The following is a 24,305-nucleotide window of genomic DNA, read 5'->3' as shown; positions in this document are numbered from 1 at the left end:
GATCTGACAGCATCTGCGGAGAGGAACGCAGTTAATGTTTCGAGTCCGTATGACTGTTCAACAGAACTAAGGAAAAATAGAAAAGAGGTGAAATATAAGCTGGTTTAGTGGGTGGGTGGGTGGGTGGGTGGGGGGGTGGGGGAGGGGGTTGGGGAGAGAGGGTGGGACAGGTAGAGCTGGATAGAGGGCCAGTACTAGGTGGAGATAGCCAAAAGATGTCATAGACAAAAGGACAAAGAGGTGTTGAAGGTGGTGATATTACCTTCAACACCTCTTTGTCCTTTTGTCTATGACATCTTTTGGCTATCTCCACCTATCACTGGCCCTCTATCCAGCTCTACCTGTCGTCTCTCCCCCCCCCCCCCCCCCCCACCCCCACTTAAACCAGCTTATATTTCCCTCTTTTCTATTTTTCCTTAGTTCTGTTGAAGAGTCATATGGACTCGAAGCGTTAACTGTGTTCCTCTCCGCAGATGCTGTCAGACCTGCTGAGTTTTTCCAGGTATTTTTATTTTTGTTTTAAAATAACCAGAGTTGGCTGTAAACTGAGAGGATGAAATCTTGAAGACTTCAATGTACAATCATTTGCTTGTTCACATTTTGACTGCATTGCGTGTAGCTACTGGTTATGAAACAGGGTGCAAAACCCCTAATGGGATTGCAAGAAAGATGCTGGAGTAGAAGCTACTGTTTAAGTGCCATTCTCTGATAGGTGTCATCTCAGGCCTGGGAGTTTTCACTAAACTAGCTACTGCTTAGGAAGTGTTGCAATTTGGTGTGCTATGTTAAACTAGCTGGAGGTGAAGAAACAATGAATACAGAAACATTATTCTGTTGTTTCAGGCTTCTTCTGTGATAGTATATGGTATAAAATTCAAGGAAACATTTAATAAGATATTTAGAACTGTTTCCAAGATTTTGCCTAAATACACAAAAAATTGGTTAAAATGCTTGATAAATATATACAGTTGTTATAATTGTCCCTTTTCAACTGGCGCATTTGATGTTGGTGGGGAAAAAAGTAACAGCCCTACACCAGCATATGAGATGAGCTTAATGGTTAATTGAAACACAATGAAAAGTGGCAAATCTATAGTAGATAATGGGAAGAACTTAAATTGTTGGCGAGGCTACAAGTCTGGCTGAATAAAAAATGTATAATGGGCAATTTCGACATAGGAAAAAGAGGCCACTTAGCTCGTCAAGCCTTTCCATCATTCAATTAGATCATAGCTGATCTGTATCTCAACTCCATTTACTACCTGCCTTTGTTTCATTTCCTAATACCCTAATAAACATACAAAATTGACCTGCAAGAAAAGACCAGCTGGTCCATCAAGCCTGTGTCTCGATAGGGTAACAAAAATCTATCAATCCAGACTTTAAAAATTCAGTTGGCTCAACATTCACAGATTTGTGGGGGAGTGAGTTCCAGATTTTCACGACCGTTTGTGTGGAGAAAGTGTTTCCATATTTCAATCGTGAGAGACCTGGCCATAATTTTAAGTTTATGCCCTCTTGTTCTGGGTTCCGCACCAGAGGAAACAGCTCTATATCCTATTGAGCCCCTTGATCATAGTAAATACCTTGATTAGATTACCCTCCAACCTTTCAAACCCTGAAATACAAGCTAGCTTTATCCAACTTCATAATTTAACATTATTCTGGTGAATCTGTGCTCTACCTCTTCCAAAACCAAAATATCTTGCCTGAGGTTTGGTGCGCAAGACTGAGTACTCCAGGTAGGTCTGAACATGGCTCTGCATTGCTGAAGTATCAACATTCCAATAGCCGTTTTGATTTCTCTTTGTATCTGCACAATAGCTTTAATGATTTGTGTATATGGACAGCCAAAACCCTTTCTTCCTCTATACCTCCCAGTCTCTCGCTGTTAAGAAAGTATACTGATCAGTCTTTCTCAGATGCAAAGTGAATAATCTTGTGCTTCGTCGCTTTGAACTGCATTCCCCATTTGCCCATTCATTTGATTGTCTCTGCCCCTTTGTAACTTCCTCCTCCCATCCACACAATTTACTGTGCCTCCTAATTTAGTGTAATCTGCAAATTTGGGTGTACACCTTTCTATTCCTTCATCGAACTCATTAATGTATATAAAAGCAAAATACTGTGGATACTGATGCCCATTTCATTAATGTATATGATGTAAAGCAGCATTCCCAGCACATATCCTTCATGCACACCACTTGTCACATACTGCCAATCAGTTAACAAACACTCTATCCTAACTCTTTGTCTCTTATTTCCTAACGAATTACAAATCCATATTACAAGCATATGATTGAGTTAGTGATGCAAAGAATAGTATTGGATGTGAATGGAAGACTTTTGAAACATACAAGGAATCTGCTAGATTTTTTTGAGAACAAAATATTAAAAGGTAACTTGATGGAGGTGTGTAAAATGATGAAGGGATAGGACAGAGTAGTTAGAAAAAGATTGTATCCAGTGAGTGAACAGCCCACAATAAGGAGGCATATTTACAAGATTAAAGGAAAAGAGATTTAGGATAGAGAACAGGAAAACTTTCTTTACACAAGGTTGCGAGGCAATACAGAAGTTGGTGATTGAAGCCTAGGTAAGGTCAAGATTAAGAAATAGGTGGTTGAAGGAAAATGGGATTAAGGGATTTAAGAACATGATAGGCAAATGAGATTAGGACTTCTGCTTATGTGGAGGATAAACTTCAACAAAGACTTTGAGCCAAATGACTTGTTTCTGTGTTGTTATCTGTAATTCTAGGTGGGTGAGTTAAGTTATTCAGATATTCAAAACCAGAAGAAAAATGGGAAGCCAAAAGAAACATTAAATGTAGAATTCCTGTGAATATCTCACATAACGATCTTAGATTCTTCAAATATGCAGTAAACAAAGGGTGAAAAAATATATCTGTCCGCTTAAAATTCTCTGACCTCAATGAAAGTTCCCTTTCAAAAAAACATGTAAATTATAGTCTCATAAAGTGAACCTTTGCGGCAGTTCTTTGCTATGTAGTATAGCATACATCCATCCATCCCTCTAATTAGCTGTCTCTGAACTGGATTAGAAAACAGTTGGAAATGATGATAAATTATCCTGTCGTTTTGCAAAGTTGTTCTTGTCAAAGCAAACTGCTTCTACAACTCAGTACTGTACTTTGTAAAGGAACTGCACTTGCATTGGACCATCTCGGGGCAAGCTTGGTGTGCGTTACTTATGCTGTATGTTTTGTTATGAATGAAGCTGCTGTGTGTCTCGTAGTCACAGTACATTTCCAATGAAAGAAATGAAAAGAATGATCAATTTTCTAGGTAAAAGAATGTCCTGGTGGATGTTTGTCTGAAAGTTGTATTTCAGTGTTGCTTCTGTGTGGTAGGCTTGACCTTCAGAAAATAAATCCCCTTCATACACAAGAAAATCTGTCTCACAATCCATTGGAGTTTATTTTAGCATGAAGCTTGCTGTTACACAGCTTAGCCCATAAAGGTTCCTTTCTTGTCAGCGCCTTCTTATGCAGCACGACTTTCCACTGTTTCAGCACCACAGGATATATCTTTTGCACCGGCTGCTGTAGGTGAGGCAGAGAGAGGTATTGATGTCCAGGACCCTTGGGTCCTGTGCACTGGTATTGTGTGTCAACAGGACAAAGGGTTGGCGCCAACCATCCTGCTGTATGCGCCAGTAACTAGAATTAATTACAAACCAATCGAATCCGTTGCAGCCAATTGGTAAACTAATTGGTAATTTTAGCTGTACATCTAGACTTTGTTATCTGCCTGTCTGTAACGGTGTTTTCAGAGCCACTTTTGTTCTCCTCTCTCCTGCTTGACAAAATGGCCTTCATCGCTGCAAGGGGAAAGATGCGCACCAACGAGTACGGGGCCACTCCAGCTGCTTGTCTTGTTTGTGTTCCCTTGTTCACTAAACAAGCCTCAGATTACGGGCGCTTGGAGTTGCTCTGATTAGAGCAGATAACATGGAGCTGAATCAAATGCTACAAGATGGCAAGGATGCAATTAATCAGCATGAAATGTTTCTATATGTTCAAGAATGCTTTAGAGTAAGATTGGACAATGTTTTTTTTCCCTCGAGCATTCTTGGGGAAAATATTTACATATTTACTTTCTTTTTAAATAAAAAAATAAAATCTCTCACCTTCCTTTTATGATTCTTTAAAGACTAGGTGCTGAAATGTGACGTTTTTCATTTAGTCTTAGCTCTCAACACTGGTTTAAAGGAGTGAGAGCAGCTGGGGATGGAGGAAGTTTGCTGAAAGCCAAGGTTAAGTAAAGGAAAGCCATTTCTCAGACCTTGCTAACATAGAACCCTAACTGGGAAACCAGTTAATGTGCTTATACAAAAAAATTAATTGGCCGCAGAGGGTTTTTCTCATAAATGTAACACTGTGCGGATGCACTCATTACATCACAGTGTAACGTGTCAGCTTGGCTCAGTGGTAGCACTCTTGAGTCAGAAAGTTGTGAACTTGAGCCATACCCTAGGACATGAGCATATGGCCAGGCTTGCACTCCAGTGCAGTACAGAGGAATTGTTGCTTTCTTGAATATGTCATCTTTCCTCTAAACTGACATCTGGACTGAGACTCTGTCTTCTTGTGGAAGTAAAAGTTTCCATGGCACTTTTTTTTGAATAAGAGCAGGGAATTATACCAATATCCTGCAGAGCATTTGTTCCACAACCAACACTACCAGAAACAGTTTTATATTTGGGACCTTACTATGCAGAGGTTTGACTGTTGCATTTCCCAAAATAAAAAGAAACAAAACAAAAAAAAAATCACTTATGTGTCAAGTACCTGAATACATGAAAGTGCTATATAATTGCAATTCTTTCCTTCTGTCAGTACTCAGCAAATTGTTTTTTGACGTGGCTGCAGATGAAATCTATGACTTTAGTGGCTGTGCTATATTCAAAACAAGAAGGCAAATATGAGTGCTGCTGCAGTGAGGCAGCCTGCAGTTTTTTTCCAACCGTAGGTGGACCAAGTGCTCACCTCATACGTGCAGGTGAACGCTGACTTATCCAGACACTGCATGTGCGCAGCCAGAAACATGCATAATTGTTTTTTGCATTGTAGCTGACGCTGTGCACACCATTCCACTAATGAAAGTGGAACAGTTTCCCTTCTGTACTCAGACTATTCTAGAATAGACTGTACCAGATGCAATTCAATTCTGCAATATAAAGGGGTTATGCAATGTGAATATTTTATCTTTTAACAGGGAGTAAGGAGACATGCATTTAGCTGTTCTCCAAGAAATAAATATTGATTGAGAATATATTGATCAATACGATAACTTACAAATATGCTTAGAATTATAATTTTTCCTTGGTATTACAGGCCATGATTATTGTGGTTTATTAATTAATATTCTACAGTCTTGCTGCAGTTGGTCAGAGTACGTTTTATTTTTTAGCTGTTTGTTGTAACAGGACTAAGAAAGTTAGTGTTTCTTATGGGCCGGGTGAGAACATCTCATTTTCTTGTAATATTAGAAGCAAAAGCAGAAAATACTGGTAAAGCTAAGGTCAGGCAGCATCTGTGGAGACAACAGGCGAGTTAACATTTCAGGTCTAGAAGAAAAGCAAAATACTGTGGATGCTGGAAATCTGAAATAAAAACAAAGTGCTGGAAAAATTCAGCCGGTCTGGCAACATCTGTGGAGAAAGAAACAGAGTTAACGTTTTGATTCCAATACGACTGTTGTTTGGAACTCCAAAGAAGACTCATATTGGACTGGAAATGTTAACTCTGTTTCTCTCTCCACAGATGCTGCCAGACCTGCTGAGTTTTTCCAGCATTTTCTGTTTTTATTTCAGGTCTAGACCCTTCTTCAGAATTGGAAGTTATTTAAAAATATTCATAAAATACATGCGCACAGACATCTATAAAATGCTCAATTGGAAAACAGGAGATGGTTAAATAGGAATAGTGATATTCTTGTAATATTGTTTCTGTTGGGTTGTGCATCACCTCTGGAGTAAGTGAAAATAGCAGTCATTATTGCTTACTACAGGAGTGTTTCTTACTGATTCCAGTAGATTGGGGATAGTGGCTTATGTGCAAGTTGGGGCTTGTCTCCTTTTTTTAAATTATTTCATGAGATGTGAGCATTGCTGGTAAGGCCAGCATTTGTTGCCCATCCCTAGTTGACCTTGAGAAAGTGGTGGTGAGCCATCTTCTTGAATTGCTGCTAGTTCTGGAGCACGAGTCTTTAGGACTATCACAGAGATGTTGCAAGGACCCAGTGTTTGCTGTATCCAGTGCCTTCATCCATTTCTTGATATCATGTGGAGATAATCGAATTGGGTGAAGACTAGCATTTGTGATGGTGGGAACCTCAGGAGGAGGCCAAGATGGATCACCCATCTTGGTCATGGCACGGGGCAGCTGACCTTAAGGGAGAGGTATATGCCAAAGCTGGGAAATGTATCTGAAACATTTCTTGAGGAAGACTCGGCAAAAATGGATAAGATTAGTGATCAGCAGAAGTGATATACATTTCATTACGTTGGGAATATTTGAAGACTGGCATCAGAACAATAACAGAAAAAAATTGCAGCTCGCCAGGACTGCACCAAAACCATTAGACTTTTAGGTGGCTTGTGAACAGTAACGACCAGAACTGTTAATGGTCTCCAAAGTGGCTACTGAATCCTCTGGAGCCATGCAGGAAAAGTGACAGGAAAATCCAACTGTACTGGAATGGAACTATGAAGGAACTGTGCTGAAAAGTGAATATAAATTCAAGTTGTGTTTTATTGTTGGCAGTTTTTCTCTCTTTGATTGCATAGTGTGCTTGTGTGTGAGTTAGCTCCCGCTTCAGAAAAGTAGCACTAATCATCTATTTTCAGATTCTTTTGGCTGTCATTCAGATTGTTGAACCTGACTTTAAGCACAGTTGTCAGCAGCTGCAGTCTTGTTTTAAGAGACATGCCAGTTATAAATAAATCACGTGAAATCCAGATGGCTGCCACTGGGAGCTTCAATCACTGATTAAATACCTATATCAGAATGGAGTGTCTTCAGTTGCTTCTGGAATGGTTAGCATATTAGTACCAAAATACTATTGGAAAACTAGCACTTTAGTCAGTATATTTTAGTGTTGGGTCAATATGCTTCTAGTGTTATGTCCTTAATATTCAATTTCAAATTTTGCTACCCCTAGTGATAGACTGTAACTAACGTCTCTTTGCCCATCCCAAGATGCTCTCTCCAGTCATATTGTTAAGTTTATAAACACTCATCCGTTTGGTTATTTTAATCTTAAAGGGACCCACCAGCAACGTTCTGCAGGGTGAGTTCTTTTAGAGGACCAGGTATTTTTCTCTAAAGTAGCACAATCAATTAACTAACTGTCTTTGAAAGGTAGCAAATTGTTCTTGGCAATGTTAAATGTTGTGTCCTGTCACAGTTAATAATTTACAGGAAGCTTAAGATTTGAAATTGTTTGGGAAAGTTGTTTCCAACTGTTGTCTTGTGATAGCCTTCCAAAATATAACTGTTTGATTTCATAAAACTGTTGTGGCTTTGTCATTTGTCTGTGTTTTGTAAACTTATTAAATTTGGGTGCTGAAGATAATCTTCAAAGAGATGTTTCTAGATCAAAGGTGATCAGATATATAAAGGCCCATGGGCTGCCATAGTTCTGTATTTGGCTAAAATATATCTGCAGCATATAAAGCTAAGCAATTACTTGCATATGATGAGTGACTGCTTCATTTCAAGAGCTTGTCAAATGGAGCAGTAAAAGCAATGGAGTCTTAAACGTTCATCATAGTTGTATGCATCATAGATTACTCTGTTATACTGTGCAACTTTCTATAAATCATTTAATTGTTTCAATTGTAGTTTTAGCCAGTACAAAGTGTTTGTTGTTTTCTGCTTCCTGGATTGGCATCAGATGTAGAAAGCATTCTACCTTAATATCAGCAAACAGTTTATTCTGATAAGTGTTCATATTTAGACCAGGGCTATGCTAACTCATGACTGTAGAGGGAGAAATATGTAGGTTTCAGATTGTCAAGAATTTGGTGTCCTCCCGCAGGAGGAAATGGTATCAACAGTTTGCTTTTATATAGTGCCTTTATCCTAGAAAGTGTCTCAAGGTTCTTCACAGAAGCATAATTGGACAAAAAGCCTGGACTTATAAAGGGTGGGCTTTAAGGAGTGTGTTAAAAGCAGAGTAAGTAGTGGGAGGAGGTGAGGCTTGGAAAGAGAATTCCAGAGTTTAGGATTGAGACGTCTAAAGACGCAGTGCCGCTGGCGGACCAAAGGGAATGGGGACTGCACAAGAGACCAGAGTTGGAGGAGTTCAGAGTTCTCGGATGGTTGTATGGCTGGAGGATGTTACAAAAATAGGAAGGGGTGGGGCCCTGGAGTGATTTGAATTCAATTTTAAATAGAGGATTTTAAAATCAAGTTCCTGGTGGACTGGCAGTCAGTGTGGGTCAGTGAGCATGGGCCATAGCTCAGCCATGATGCATTTTAGGATACAGGCAGCAATGCCTCGGATGAGCTTAAGTTTGTGGAGTGTGAACGATGGAGTCTATCCAGGAGAGCATTTGAATGGTTGTGCCTGGGGGTAACAAAAGTATAGGTGAGGATTTGAATGGCAGATGAGAGGAAACAGAGGCAGGTGATGCAGAAGTCAAATAGGCTGCTGAGATTACAAACATGGTTCAGCTGAAAGCAATGGTCAGGAGAGGGGAGTGGAACTAGTGGCAAGGAAACACTTTTTTTTGTGGTAGGAGCCAAAGTCAGCGGTTTTGATCTTGCTGACATTAAATTGGAAGAAATTGTGGCTCAGCCATGATTGAATGTTAGATAAGCAGTCTGGCAACATAGGAAACAGAGGGCAGAGCTGGATTTCATCATTGTACATGTGGAAGCTGACATCATGTCTTCACCGAGGGGCAGCATGTAAAAGAGAAATGGGAATGGACAAGAATTCATCCTTGGGAGACTGTAGAGGTAACATTGCATGGGTGGGGAAGTAAGCCATTGCAGGAGATTCTCTGGCTACGACGGAATAGGTAAGAGTGGGAGCAGGTGAGGGCAGTCCCACTCAGCTGGACAACAGACGAGTGACAGTGGTGGGGAATGGTGTGGTAATCTATGTCAAAGACTGCAGAGAACTTGAGAAGGATGAAGAGAGAGATTATACTGCTGTCATATAGAATGTCATTTGTGACTTTGATACAGGACCACTTCAATGCTGTGGCAGGGATTGGAGACTCTCCTGGTTGGAGAAGTGCAAACATGAAGTTCTGGGAAAGATGGGTGCAGAATTGGAAGGTGACATCACCCTCAAGGACTTTGGAGAGGAAGGGAGGTTAGAAATATGGTGATAGTTTACAAGGGCATACGGGCCAAGGATGTTTCTTTGAGGAGAGGGATAGTCTCTGAGGAGTGGGAACCATGAGGACAGGAAAAGAAGTTGGGTGATAATAGAGGTTTATTGGGAATAAGATCAAGAGAGCAGGAGGAGGCGATATGGACAAGATGAGTTTGGAGAGGGCAGGATAGGAGTTAGGGAAATCAGAGAAAGATTCAGGCCCAGACCTAGGGCAGGGGTGAAACATTGGTGGAAATGTACATACAGGGATGGAAAGGATGTGACATAGGCAGCTGAACAGAGGATCTCAATTTCAGTGAGAGAAATCCATGACCTCCCTGCACATTGTTGTAGGTGAGGGTAGAGGGGTTCAATGAGATGTAAATGCATCATCTATAACAGTATTGCTTTGTGTGTTTCACAGTTCAAATGGACATATGAAAACATTTTAAAAGGAACAGAAATTTAAATTGAACCATAAATATTTTGGGGTGAATTTAAAGTACACAAGAAAATAAGTAAAATAGCATCAGCCTAGTTCACTCACTAGGTGACTCAGGAAGCCCTGATATAAATTACACAATCTTACTGCACCATCATTGTATGTAGCTTTTTCCTACATGGTGCACAAGATTATGCAGGGGTTGGGGATTAATTGGGTGGGTGGGAGTAGAGGGAAGCACAAGACAATGGGAGGGGGTGGCTGGAGAAACTCACTTAAGTGAGCAACTATTGTTTAATTCACAATTCTATACAATGAAACAGTAAACTTTAACAATTTTTTAAATAGTTAATGCACTTTGGTTTTTAAAGCCCCCCAAATTTTTGCATCTTTTTTAAAGAATTTACTATAGTATCAAGATTGGAACTGTAAATAGCAGTTTCAAATCAAAACCCTATTGTCTGGTTATTGAAGTTGCAGCACTTTCTGTTTCCTTTTGGAGTTATTTTTCTAATGTATTTTATTCAATTAATTACTTGCTTTAGAGCGAATCAGTCAATATACTTGAACAGTTTGACAACTGTTGGGTTTTCACTGGTAAAATGGCCAAACGTTTGTGGCAGAGTAGAGGGAGCTACTCTCATATCATAAACCATCTTCGATTATGTTTTGTCAGAGTGGAGGAGTATTACTTGCAACCCAACTATAATGAGTTTCTTTTCTCAGGAGGTGCTGATGATGCTGGATAACTACGTGCGAGATTTCAAGGCATTGATAGATTGGTTACAGCTGCAGGAGAAGTTGGAGAATACAGATGCACAGAACAGGTAGTACACTAGTGGACATAATACACTTGAAAGAACTTAATTATTGATGGGAGACCTGTATTCCATTAAACTGACACCTAAGAAGGACGGGCAATGACGACGTGCATGTGGAAGGAGGATTTGGAGAGGAACTTCATGATGCCGGCCAAATATCTGATCTTGGGCAACTGTTGGAAACAATTTTAAAACAGAAAAACTGGAAGTTAGGCAGACTGAGAAACAATTCAGATAATTCATAGTATTTATGATTATGTAGTAGTTCAGATGATTACAGTTAAGTGTTTAAAAATAGAGAGAGTATTTTTGATACACATTATCCCCTTGCATATAGGTGTATATTCTTTTTAAATGGATGTACCTGCAATTTTGTAAGAGATGATATTCAATTTACTAATTTTCCTTGTGTAGATTCACTGTTCTGAGTTGTGATGCACATCCGATTGTTAAACCAACTGTTGTGTTCTGGTGTGTAAAGTTTAGTGTCATTCTCAAGATCCCAGTCAATTAGCATATTGGGGATTTGTATTTTTACTTGGCTTAGGCGATATCCTGAATTAGGTTCAAACAAAGGGGAGTTCAGACAGCTCTGAAGAAATGCACTACTTGTTGCTTACATGTTTTCTGAACTAAATAAAAGTAAGGAGGAAATTAAAATGGTTAAAATGCCAAATAGAGTTAGTTATTATTTCTCATGAACATCAGTTTTGGAGTTAAAATACTCATAGTTGTCTATGTCAACAATATCTTTCTTCAGCAGATGCAATTTATTGTTGCTGTAGGCATTGTCTGTTCCCCGATACATTTTGTCAACATGCTTGAGGAGTGGAGCTGTTGTCATATGAAACTGTGTTCATTGTATTCTCTCATATTCTCAGCATGGAAGCAGAACAGGCCATTCAACCTAACTGGCCCATGCCTCCTCCCACTTTACTTTATCCAACCATATCAGCATATCCTTCTATTCCTTTCTCCCTCATGTGCTTATCCAGCTCCCCCTGAAATGAATCTATGCTGCTCGCCTCAACTACTCCATGGTAGCAAGCTCCACATTCTAACCATTCTCTTGAGTGGAGAAGTTTCTCCTGAATTCTATATTAGATTTATTAGTGACTCTCTCGTGTTTTAGACTCTCTCTCCCACCTCGCGCAAATAGAAACATCCTCAGGGTAGTGCCCTAGGCCCAACCATTTTCAGCTGCTTCATCAGTGATCTTCCTTCCATCATAAGGTCAGAAGTGGGGATGATTGCACAATGTTCAGCAACATTCGCGATGACTCAGATATTGAAGCAGTCCGTGTCCAAATGCAGCAAGGCCTGAACAATATCCAGGCTTGGGCTGACAAGTAACAAGTAACATTCCGCCACACAAGTGCCAGGCAATGACCATCCCCATCAAGAAAGAATCTAATCATTGCCCGTTCACATTCAATGGCATTACCATCACTGAACCCCCAGCTATCAACATCCTGGGGGTTACCATAGACCCGAAACTGAACTGGACCAGCCATATAAATACTGTGGCTACAAGAGCAGGTCAGAGGCTAGGAATCCTGCAGCGAGTAACTCACCACCTGACCCCCCCCAAAGTCTGTCCACCATCTACAAGGCTCAAGTCAGGTGTGTGATGGAATACTTTCCACTTACCTGGATGAGTGCAGCTCCAACAACACTCAGGAAGCTTGACACCACCCAGGACAAAGCAGCCTGCTTGATTGGCACCCCATCCACAAGCATTCACTCCCTCCACCACCGATGCACAGTGACAGCAATGTGTACCATCTACAAGATACACCACAGTTACCCACTAAGCCGTAGTAGACAGCACCTTCCAAACCCATGACAACTACCATCCAGAAGAAAAAGGGCAGCAGACACATGGGAGCACCATCATCTGGTGTTGGAGTTCCCCACCAAAACCACTTACCATCCTGACTTGGAAATATATCACCGTTCCTTCACTGTTGCCGAGTCAAGATCCTGGAACTCCCTCCCTATCAACACTGTCTGTGCACCTACACCACACGGACTGCAGCGGTTCAAGAAGGCAGCTCACCATCACCTTCTCAAGGGCAGTTAGGGATGGGCAATAAATGCTGACCAAGCCAGCGGCGCCCACGTCCCATGAATGAATAATTTAAAAAAAAAATCTTCTCTACAGTTATCCTACCTTAATGACCTCTCAGCACAAAAGAGCCTCAACATGTTCAGTCACTCCCGAAAGTTATAACACCTCAGTTTTGGTTTCATCGTTGTAAATCTTTTTTTTTGTACCTACTTCAGAATGTCTCTATCATTTTTGTAATATGGAGACTAGAACTGAGCACAGTATTCTACGTGTATATGTGTCATACGTATTACATGCCTTTACATCTTGACTTAGGTCCTCTGTCTATTGCAGACCCACGTCGCTGGCTTGGGAAGTGAGGAAAATGTCCCCAGGACGACATGTTATGCCAAGTCCACCAGCAGACAGAATTTGCACAACATCAAGTGCTCGAAGGAGCTTAAACTTTGGGGCTCCAAATACCATGTAAGAGTTTCTAACTTAGGTTTTGCTTTTTTGCACATTGATAATTGACAAATATTGCATCCTTTCTGTGACATGTTTATGTGCCCTCTGTCCCAGTGTTTGGGTCCAGAGTCCTGAAAGCCTCAAAGAGCCGGTTTGTGGTTCATGGTGGCATTCTGTAAATGAAAAGCTTGCAGTTGTTATAACACTGTGGTAACACTCATCAGGTAGTCCCAAAATGCTTCACATCAATATATTTTCAATGTAATTGTTATGTCAGCAAACAAAGCAGCCAATTTGTGCATAACAAGATCTCACAAACAACTTGGGTGAATGACCAGTACTATTGGTTGAGGGAGGAATGTCAGCCAGAAAATGGATTAAATTCCAGTTATTTACCCAAAATGAATAACGTAGTGTGTTAAAAAGTGCTACAAATATTTTCAGTTTACTTTATTCTGTAGTAAATACCATTCTTTTGAGTTGTATTAAGTTAAATTCCAGAGGCAAGCTTAACACAGGCAGTTGATCCTTTGTTTAATGTCACTTACCTGGGCTCCTTTTAATTTATTAAGCACATTGCCACTGAAGAATGTTCACATCTAATTGTGGTTGAAGACTGCTGAACAGTTGGTTCAATACATGTGTTATTTTGTAATGGGAATACCTCAGGAAATGACTATTGATTATCAAAGAGTGCTGTAAATGTTGACTGGTATTGACATGTACATTTACATGGAGTTCAAACAGTAGCTCAACTCCAGTGTCACAGAACAGCTGAGGTAAAGAAAAACAATATTTAATGTGTTATGGTTTATGTGTTCTGCTTCATTGCTTTTATTGTTAATGAGCAACATTAAAGTCCAAAAGTAAAATTATGTTGGACATTAATGAACAGCAAAGATGCAAATATCACCATTTTAAGCATACAGATGACTTAGCACAGGGTAGATTCAGTGTTAAACACAGTGACATGTTAAATCCTCTGTGTCTTATTTTATGTTTGCCATTTTTCTTGTAACTTATTTGCTTTATTTTAAAAATAGAATGCATTTAAAAGTCTCAACCTCTGACCATAATGCACATAATTTTCTAAATATAAAAGTAAATGTGTTTTAGCTGGAATTTAATCTGAGGCTTAATTTAGATTCAAGTGTAAAGGATTTCTGGAATATCTTGGACTGCCAGTGCTGTGAATTCTTTACGTTTTTCCATATTTTAGGGCATATGCACAGCACAAGCTGCAACAGACAAACCTATGTGCAGTTATTTGAAATTTGTGAAGTGCATCTTTAGTACTGTCTGGTGGAGTTTCTCTGATATTTGGGGAAGGTCTATGCAGGTCAATAGTGAGAACACCACAATGCTGACTTATTCAGGAAATAAATGGCTCTTGATGCCACCAATACACCATTACATCGTGGCTCAAGTGCTGTTCGGGCCCTGGGAAAAGAATAATTTGGAACAGGTAAAGGATTTGGGGCCATACATTAAGCTTTATGATGTTTGCATTTCCTAAGCATGACATGGGAAGCGTATGTATTTCCTAGGAATGTCAACTAATTGATCTTGTGTAAAGATCCAAAGCAATGAGGTGTCGTTACTGTTGTAATGTCAGCAAAGACAGCTGTCAAATCTGTGCACAGAAAGATTCCACAAGCAACAATGAGATATGTTTTTTAATTGGGGGAAATAAATATTTTGTCAATTAGTTTCTCGTGGATTAGTCTGGACGCAGTTGTCTTGAATATGCATGAGAAAGTGCTTGTGTATTGTATGCAGTGTAAGTTTGAGGGACATTTGATGGTTGGGAAATCCGGCTTTATAGTATTAAGATGAGAAGCTATAGTGTCCGGGTTCTTTTTTTATCTCCATTAGTTGTTTCCTCTTTGGTGACTGTTTCCCCTCATGGTTTGAATCTGAATCTGCTTAATTTTCTATTTAGGGCAGCCCCTACTGCCCTGGTAGCAGCTCGTCTTGCCCCATCTGGTGTCAGTTGGGCGGACAAAGTCAAAGCTAATCGGGCGAATACTGTGGCTCCAAAACACAGTCGAAGCAACTGTCAAAAGTCTTCACAGCGGATCAGATTGCACCCAAATGGTGAGTCATGTTTTATTATGATGTAAAAATGAAAAAAGACAATGCTGGTAACACTCAGCAGGTCAGTGGCAGGCCTGCAGAGCGAGAAGTGGAGTTAATGTTTCAGCTTGTTAACTTTTCATCAGAGCCAGTCATATTTTATAATGACGAAATCATGGATTCTGTAGAGTGATAAGGGAGTAAGTTTTGAGTTTGAATGTAAAGTGAAGTAACTTTTATTTGTGACTTTGATTTTTCATCTCTGTGCAAGCCTTTCACTTGAGTTTGTTGTCCAAACTGTTCGACAGCTGCAGAAAGAAAGGAAGTGATTCACTCACTCCTCGTTCTCCAAGAATGTACTAATTGTTGTCAGCATTTCATGTCTATATGTACACCCTTATTGCCATTTTTGTCAGTGTCACTCGCACACAAAAATAAGTTCTCATTCAATGGATAGTTCAATCAGGCAATGAGTGTGTTCACAAAAAGTTAGTATGCAGATATAGTAAGTAATTAAGAAGGCTAATGGAATGCGATCCTTTATTACGAGAGGGATTGAACATGAAAGTAAGGATGTTATGCTTCAGTTATGCAGGGCATTGGTGAGACCGTGCCTCGAATACTGTGTGCAGTTTTGCTATCCTTATTTAAGGAAGGATGTAAATCCATTGGAGGTGGTTCAAAGGAGGTTTACTAGATTGATACCTGGAATGAGTGGGTTGTCTTATGAGGAAAGGTTGGACAGACTGGGCTTTTTTCCACTGGAGTTTGGAAGAGCGAAGGGTGATTTGATTGAAGTTTTTAAGACCCTGAACGGTCTTGACGAGTTGGACGTGGAAAGGACGTTTCCCCTTGTGGGTGAGTCCAGAACTAGGGGGCACTGTTTTCAAATTAGGGGTTGCCCTTTTAGGACAGAGATGAGGAGAAATTTTTTTCTCTTGAGGGTTGTGCGACTTTGGAACTCTCTGCCTCAGAAGGTGATAGAAGCGGGGTCATTGAATATTTTTAAGGCACAGGCAGATAGATTCTTGTTAGGCAAGGGAATCAAAGGTAATCGGGGTTAGATGGGAATGTGGAAATCGAAACGCAAGATGATCAGCCATGATCTTATTGAATGGCGGAGCAGGCTCGAGGGGTCGAATGGTCTACTCCTGCTCCTATTTCTTATGTTCTTATGTATGAATAACAAAAGGATCCCACTTTTGTCCAGGAGACTACATCTGTTTTTACTGTTAGCAACTAGATTTCATTTCTTTCAGCTGCCATCCAGCCAACTGCTTTCAAATCTTTCTTTGTGTGTGGAGGGTGGTGGGGGGGGGGACGGACGCGCTCTCATCCAAATATTGACACACTCTGTGGGCACCTTGTTCTAACTTGTAAAAGATAGGTAGGTCAGTTACCTAAAGGGAAAACTGTGCTTTCATTGCAGAATAGTCTTTTGTCAGTATGTAGCGTTAGAAACGACAAATACATATAAATGCAGAAATCTGATGACAGACAGAAATATAATGAGCTTGTGAATTCCCTAGGATCCTCCTCGTGGCCAGTAGTGTGAGGATTTTGTTTGGAAATCTGTACCTATATCTGTACCAGTTTAATCTGGCAGACAGACAGTGACAGAATTTCTTCCTCTTGACCGCGAGCAATATTATTATTGTTACTCTCACTGCTGTTTTGAGAAGTAAAGCAAATTGTGTGCTGATGGAGTTATTATAAGAGAGAGATGAATTCAGAAAGAGGAGGAGTGTTACTGATAGCTAAACTCGTTGGAGGGTGGTTTTTTGGAACATCCACATATTGGTGGCATACTGGTTCAGCCCTGTTCTTCTGAGCTCATAATTTCAGCTGCACCGGGGCACCAGAGCATGGGGATTGGGAATTTGGAGTGAATTGCTCCTTTCTTTCATACCTGCTGGCAGCTGAGAGTGTTGCCTTAGTGGTCTTAGGAGCTGGTAGCCCATATGTCTCTGCAACCACCTGTGATGTGTGATGTGGAGATTCCAAGGGGATTATGGAGATGATAAAGATGACATTACAATACTGCTGTTACAAATTTGGGAGATCTTTTATCAAATGCAATGGTGCTAGTCAGTCCCTCTTGCCTTTGTGCTAGCAATCCAAACACCTTGCATTCAGGACTGTGCTTGTATTCGCCAATATCTAATTATATGATAGTAAGTACTATGAGCAGGGCAGCAGAGCTGTGTCTGCATTGACCTCCCCCTCTTCCCCCCCATGTCTCCCGCCTTCAGTTGCTGATTGAACTTGACAGATGTTATAAAACTATTTATTTTTAAATTAATCATCAAGTATATTTGTGATGCAGCATAGAGCTGCTGAGAATCAGCTGCATATCTTGCGTAAATGTGAACAATCCTGTTTAAACCAGCAAACTCTTCAGGCTGACTAAGCTGAAGAGTTCTTTCATGAAGCAAGCATTGGAAATACTGTGGTGAAGTTCTAAAGAGGCTTTATATCAAAACTGGATATCTTCACCAGTTACAAGAGATGCTGCAAAAATTCTGAAGTGAAACGAATGACAGCTGCTTAGAGATTGTGTGTGGCTCAAAGGCACAGGATAGCTAAGGGTAAAATAATGTTTTTACAGCAACTTTTCTCCAAGAAACTTGATCTTAGAACTGCCGACGGTAGGCAGTTGTGATGCCAGAATATGAAGGGTTGTGTAACTTCAGGTCCCTTTACAATCACCCCCCTTTTTAAAAAACAAACCTTCCCACTTATTGCCAGATTATTAGATGGTTGGAATTTCTGTTTATATGTTTGGGGCTGTTCTCACAGGACACACCACCCTAAACTTAGCTCATTAACAACATTTATAGTCCACTCCCTAAGCTTGAACTAAAAAAGGAGAGTTTGCATGGAAATATAGACTACAGCACCTAGAGGAGGACATTGGGAAGGCTGGTGTGCTCTCCTGTAAGCCCAATTTCACCTGCTCTCCACAAGATCTTTGCATGTTTTCCCTTTTCTAATGTTTATTCCATTCTCTCTACCTCAATAATCAAATATGGTGAAGTATCCCACAGTCTAATAGCACAGTTCAGGAATGTCCCTTCTCCCTTGTTTCTTCCAGTGAAGAATTGTTTTCCATTTCATAGTTCTCCATTTGCCCACCAATGGAAATTATCTTTCACTCTTTACCCACAGTAAGGTCCCCAGGTTTCACTCATCTTTTCACTAGCTCTCTCTCAGTGCTGCTCCCGTTCAGTACTCAGTTCACCTGTTTCCATCTCTCACCCCAGCCCCCATTCCCCTGTCTTCATCTCTTTGCCCTGAGCCCCCCCCATTCACCAGTTTCCGTCTTTTCTGATTCCTGAGCTTCCTGACTCTCCAACCCCTGCTGACTGTGCTCGACATAGTTGTGACTCGCTGTGGCAGCGGATGGGTCAGGTCACTGGACCTGAGGCTTTAACAGCAGTTGACGATATCGCAGTTGTGGGGCAGAGTGGAGTTTATACAGTTTACCTCCCAGGCTGCTGGAGGCAGAGCTCTGGATAAATGCCCTCTTCTAGGCAACTCCTATCATCCTTGGAGGGTTGGAAGCCATAACCCAGATCCTTCTGGCTGAAATGAACGAGTGCTACCAAGTGAATGATGGCTAAAACCATGCTGATTGACACATTTGTCGATTGGAACTGGGGCTGGAGATGGGTGTTTGCTTCTCCAATTCCGAGATCCCTCTCCCCACAGTGATATAGCAAAGCCGACGAAAGGTACCCAGCAGTACCCAAAGGTTGGGGCTAATTTTTGTCTCTAAGTTTAGCTGAACCCAGTGGACGCTGAAAAAAATATAAAAAAATTTCATGCTGACGAATCCTCGAAATGTATGGATACTTCGAGAGATGTTTTGGGAATTCCAACAAAATGAAACAAAATTAGTCATACGTAAAATATTGATTTGCTCTCTAACGTGCTTTTAAGGAGATGTTATAATTGGCTACAAAACACTAAGATCATATGTTGCCATATGGTACTTGCCTGCTTGATAAATTCCCTGAAACATTTCTCTCGAGTGTATGTGCATTCTTTGATTCGGGTAAACCAGTTGTGTTGGAAATGTGAGCCATGAAGTATTGAATGAAGTGTTTGCATCACATTTCCAATTGGAGAGGGTTGGAATCCTTTCTCTGCAGCGTGGTTCTTAAACTTCAATCTGGAATATTTCTTTCTAACAATTCAATTTTTTTTCCCTTAGCATTGAAAAATAAACATCCACAAACTTCTAATTTATTTAAAGATCTTCTAGCTAGAGTGCAACTGTTTGTGGATTGGTAGCTGTTTATAATTAATAGTATATTTCCCAAATGTCCTTTTAATTGGGAATGCCCTGACATTAAGCAGTAATCCTGCAGTGGTATACAAAACTTCCAAACCAGCAAAATCAGCCAGCTTGCTGGCCATAGAGGAAGCACCTATCTAAATTCCACCCTTTTAATGCAAATTTAATGCAAAGCAGATCTAGATGTATGTTTTAAATATTGTTTCCATTCCCCTTAAAGCTTTCTCCATTCCACTAGCTATCTATCTACACTGTTCTGCCTGGTGTGTATGTTTACATTATCAATATCAAATATTGCCTTGATCAGATCCAGTCTCAGAATCCTCCTCTTTCCTCCCCAAAAGCTCGTAAATTTGTTTTGTACTAATATGTTCAAATGTCTACCTCTAGCCTCTTTCTTAACTTGCTTTTTCTCACTACCTTTAGGTTGACCTCCTTCCAGCCTTTGTTGTCACTCTTGGGAACACAAGAATGACTCAGGGTGATTCACCCTGCAATCTTACCTCCAGGCTGTTGCAAACCTTTCAGTTTTGAAAGTCATAATTTCAAAATTACAAGTATTGATATGGTGCAGATGTCTAATGCTTAAATGAGCTTCATCTTCAAATTGGGTGGTCTCCATGTGTTTATAGTACATACTGGGCAAAACTGGTAGTTCACAAACATCTGCTATGTCTACAGTTGTACATAGTTTATGCATGACTACTGTATAAGCATATAAGGAAGCTGGGAAAGTTATAGGCCCACCATAGCAGAGGATCAGTTATTTGAGAGCAGTTTTGTGGGTGATGATGAAAAGTGATATTCTTTTGTTTAACTTCTGTGATAGATGCAGCAGCTGTAGAAATAGTACAATCCCCAATGCAGAACTATAACTTCTGCTTGATATGTGTCATTTTGGAATGCCAAATAGTTGATCTTATTTTTGACACTTTGCTTTTCTTCTGTCCTTTAGGCACCGTCACTTTCCTTTTCTCCTTTAGGCACTGTCGCTTGTTCCCTGAGCACTTGTTGTCTTTTGGAACAATTACAACTGTTTGCTTTTCTAGTGTAAACCTAGAAAATTAAGGGCAAAGATTTTGAGGCTTTACTGCCAGTATATTGTTTTGTTAGAAGTGAGCTCTAGTCAGAGATGGGACCATGACATTTGTGTGTATTGCTGCTTCAAGTAAAGCCTTCCAATTCTTGCCCATTAATACCAAGCTATTTAATCATGGGAACAATCACAGCTGAGCCTGATCCTGCCCTCCATCCCACAACCAGGCCAGCCAGGTTTACGTTTTGCTGCTTGGTTGACCATCAGACCTGAGATGTTCTGGTGCTACATTGGCTGTTGACTTTACCTATTAGACCAGCAGACTGTTGACCATTGACAGCTGACAATGCTCAACAACACCGTTTTTGTAAAATACCCCGTTTTCAATAATAAGCAATTAAGCTGAATTTTTAGTAGTAAATTTTCAGGTTAGGAAAGTTTGAGTAGCAGCAATTTAATTGTCAATTTGTTTTTTGTGTGAATGTAATTACCATGAGAAAAGCTTTCCCAGAAAGATTTTGATTTGACACAAGCAGTAGACAAGACGACAGATCGGTCATTTCCTCCTATTTTTAGATCACTTGTGCTGTAGTAGCTGAGAGAGTAAGCAAGAATGACTTGAGAAATGCCTCGGTGATATTTTTGGACCTCAGTGAATAACTATCTGAACTTGATTTTGTTAGTTCTGTCCACTGTACAGCTGAGATTGAGAACTCTTTGCCATTCTATGGTGCGGTTTTACTGTTCACACCACTCTAAGTTAACACTACATTTTGCCAATCTGTTCTCTTTGCTCGCTTCTCTGCAGAGAGGAAAGATACTGAAGGATGGGAGACGGTGCAGCGCGGAAGAGCTACTCGATCGCGTTCTGCCACAATGGCTGCTAATGCCAGTGCTAAGACTTCGGAAATTGTGTACCTGAGTCTCAAGGATGACAGTGATAAGGAAAATGGCCTCTCAGTCTCGCAGAATAGCAAAATAAACTTTGAACAAAGCAGCCCCAGTTCTGAGAGTATGACAGGTACACCAGAAAAGTTAATCAACAGGAATGAAGACACCTCTGTAGAGATCCTTAAGGTATGAACTAGCTATATTAAAGTAAATAAACTAGTAAAAACTTCTTTTAGCAATATTTTATGTTAACAGTGAGCCATTTAAAAAAAAAAGCTCGAGACAGCTAAATGTTAGCAGAATTTTAGAAAGTTGTAATGACACTTGCTTCCCTGTAATCATCATGATGTCATCTAATGACATGAATTAAGGTTATAAAGTGAATATACAATTATCTTGGAAGGCAGTACGAATAACAAGAAGTGGATATTTATTTGTGAAAGTGCTTGTTCCACATTTTCTTTCCCCACCAAGGCTCAGTTGGTTTCATTTTTCAGTTATACCGTGATTGTTAATTCCAATAATTACACTGGACTTCTAATGGCAAATTTTCAGATTTGGAAAGTTTCTGTAGTAACAAAAATTTTAAATTATCATTTTGCTTTCACACTAATTGTTCCCTGTGATACACATTGTACAACTGAGGTCTGTACTGGTTTGCATATCATCTGCATATTCCTTGCAACTGTGAAGACATTGCTTCTCCTAGTGGGCAGTCAAGTCTACATAGTAATTAACAATGAATGGCTAGCTAATTAATTAAATGAAATAAGCATGCTAATATCAAAGGAATAAATGAAAAGAGGCTTTGGAGAATGAGGAATAGGTGGAAAGTCTGCATAGTAACTAATTAATTTAAATGAATAAGCAACTAGAGAATGAAGAATCAGGTACAATTAATTAAAAAAACTCCGACTTATTGCCCTCTGTTGGAGTTGGATTTAAACGAAAGGAAAGAGAAGCTGGGGCCCATGTCCAGGAGAGTCAGCAGCAGAAACAAATGCTAGAAGAGAGCAAAGATAAATTTATGAAGGACGCCTTTGGCAGCATAATGGGGAGCCTCAGAGGATGAGAGAAATATGGGATCAGGCTCAGGAGAACATGTGGGAGGGAAAAGTAGTATTATGAAGTTGAGGCACAAACTTTCATTTGGTGGTGCCATTAGAGAGGGAGAAGCAAACTTTTGGACCAGGAAGCAAAGTGAGGAGCCTCAGAAGGAGGGAGAAATTGAACCTTGGTTTAGTAGACAGACGTGGAGAAGAAAAGTGGACAGAAACAAAATGCTCCTTCAGGAGTAGAGAGCTGAGGCAAGGAGACATGACATGGGTGTAATGGAATGCATTAGGAGACACATCAGTGTAGTTTAAGCACTGTTTTCTAGTTGAAAGCTGAGTACAGATGCATTAATCTTCCACGTATTTGCAAAATTGGTCTTAGTTTCAACAGTGTTGTAACCCTGTTACTTGTTTTTAAAAAAAACAATTTAGTGATGCAATTATGTTGTTTTGCTTTCAGATTTCAAACACTGCATTGACACTTTTTTAAGATTCTGTGTTTCACCGTCTGCCCAATTTAATTGTACCCCTTTGATTAGGTAACCTTAGTTCCAGGCTGGCACCACACAAAAAATGACCATCCAAAAGGAAAATTGCTTTCAGCCCAGCCCCTCAGGGAAGAGATTTTACCACCACTATTTGGTATGTGCAGCTCATTTCTACACTGGGCAGCACACTGAGTACTTGGTATCTGAATATATTGTATACTGTTCTAAATGCACCAGAGACAGCAAGTTTACTCTGATTTGTCCCGATTTCATCTCTCATTTGCTTCATATCCTTTATGTGCAGTGGAATTTACAGAACAGAATTGTGGACTGTAATATGGTTACTGTGGGTTTATGAAGAAGTAGCCTGCACTGATGGGAAATTCTGTGTCTGGTATATACCATAAATCAGTAATTCAGAAATGGGGAACATTCCAAGAGCCCAAGAGACTATACATTTGTATTAAATTGACATTTTATGTTGGATATTATGAATGTTTAAATTCTTGGCTCTTAAAGTTTCCCCTTCTCTCAGTGAATTGCTTCAGAGGACAGTTTGTTTCCAGAGTTAGTGCATGTGTTGGCACACAACCTTTAGCTACTGAATGGTTGGACGACACAATGATTTTAATGAAATCCCACTCCTGGGGCTAAAATTTTGAATGTGTTGAAATTAATGATCTGAGAGTGCATGATGCTGACACTGGATGTTCAAGATGGAAAGTGTTCCATACCTCAGCACTGATATACCTCACCTTGATAAGCACAAATTTAATGAAAAACTAGATAGCAATATTTCATAGTAATTCAGCATTGAACGATGGATGTTAGTGAATAATGGCTACAAAAAAAAATCACAAGGCAGGTTTGTACTCTTGATACCCCTGAACTGAATTTAATATTGGCTGTAATTGTTAGGTTGTAGAGCTACTGCTCAAATTTCAGAATATTCTCAAGTGTGCAATATTTCCTTTGACTTTATGCTTTATAACACACTGTTGTTACCTTTAACCCTCAGGTTTATTGTTATAACTCTCAATTGCAGTCATGTATCTCTAATTCATGAAATTCTGTTTACAGTGAAAACCTGATAAACAGGATACATCTACAAAAGAAATGTTCTCATTTAACCAGTTACTTCCTAGATACGATTAATGCTGGTGCATTCAGCTTTTTGGCCCATTTGGTGTTTGTCATAGAGCCTCAGGGTTACATAGAAAGTTTGCATTTATTTGTAAATTTTGATTATTGTTTCAGTGTTCTGATTTTACATTTATGCAACAGCACTAGTTCAGTCTTTGCCAAACTGTCTCACTCAAAAG

The 24,305-nt window shown here is 40.0% G+C and overlaps 1 protein-coding gene across 3 annotated transcripts in view; it reads left to right on the top strand.

The window, feature by feature from the left end:
- The window catches only part of scaper (S-phase cyclin A-associated protein in the ER), a 291,693-nt gene that overhangs the window by 40,699 nt on the left and 226,689 nt on the right, over positions 1–24,305 (top strand). For all 3 annotated transcript variants that reach the window (XM_078532314.1, XM_078532315.1, XM_078532313.1), the window contains exons 5-8: positions 10,525–10,625; positions 13,024–13,155; positions 15,080–15,234; positions 21,358–21,626. In XM_078532314.1, the coding sequence (XP_078388440.1) occupies positions 10,525–10,625; positions 13,024–13,155; positions 15,080–15,234; positions 21,358–21,626 (657 nt within the window). The remainder of the gene's footprint in view (positions 1–10,524; positions 10,626–13,023; positions 13,156–15,079; positions 15,235–21,357; positions 21,627–24,305) is intronic.

Source organism: Cetorhinus maximus, chromosome 30 (assembly GCF_964194155.1).
Source record: "Cetorhinus maximus chromosome 30, sCetMax3.hap1.1, whole genome shotgun sequence".
NCBI lineage: Eukaryota > Metazoa > Chordata > Chondrichthyes > Lamniformes > Cetorhinidae > Cetorhinus > Cetorhinus maximus.
The sequence above is the reverse complement of the archived record's forward strand: the minus strand, read 5'-3'. Positions and strand labels throughout refer to the sequence as shown.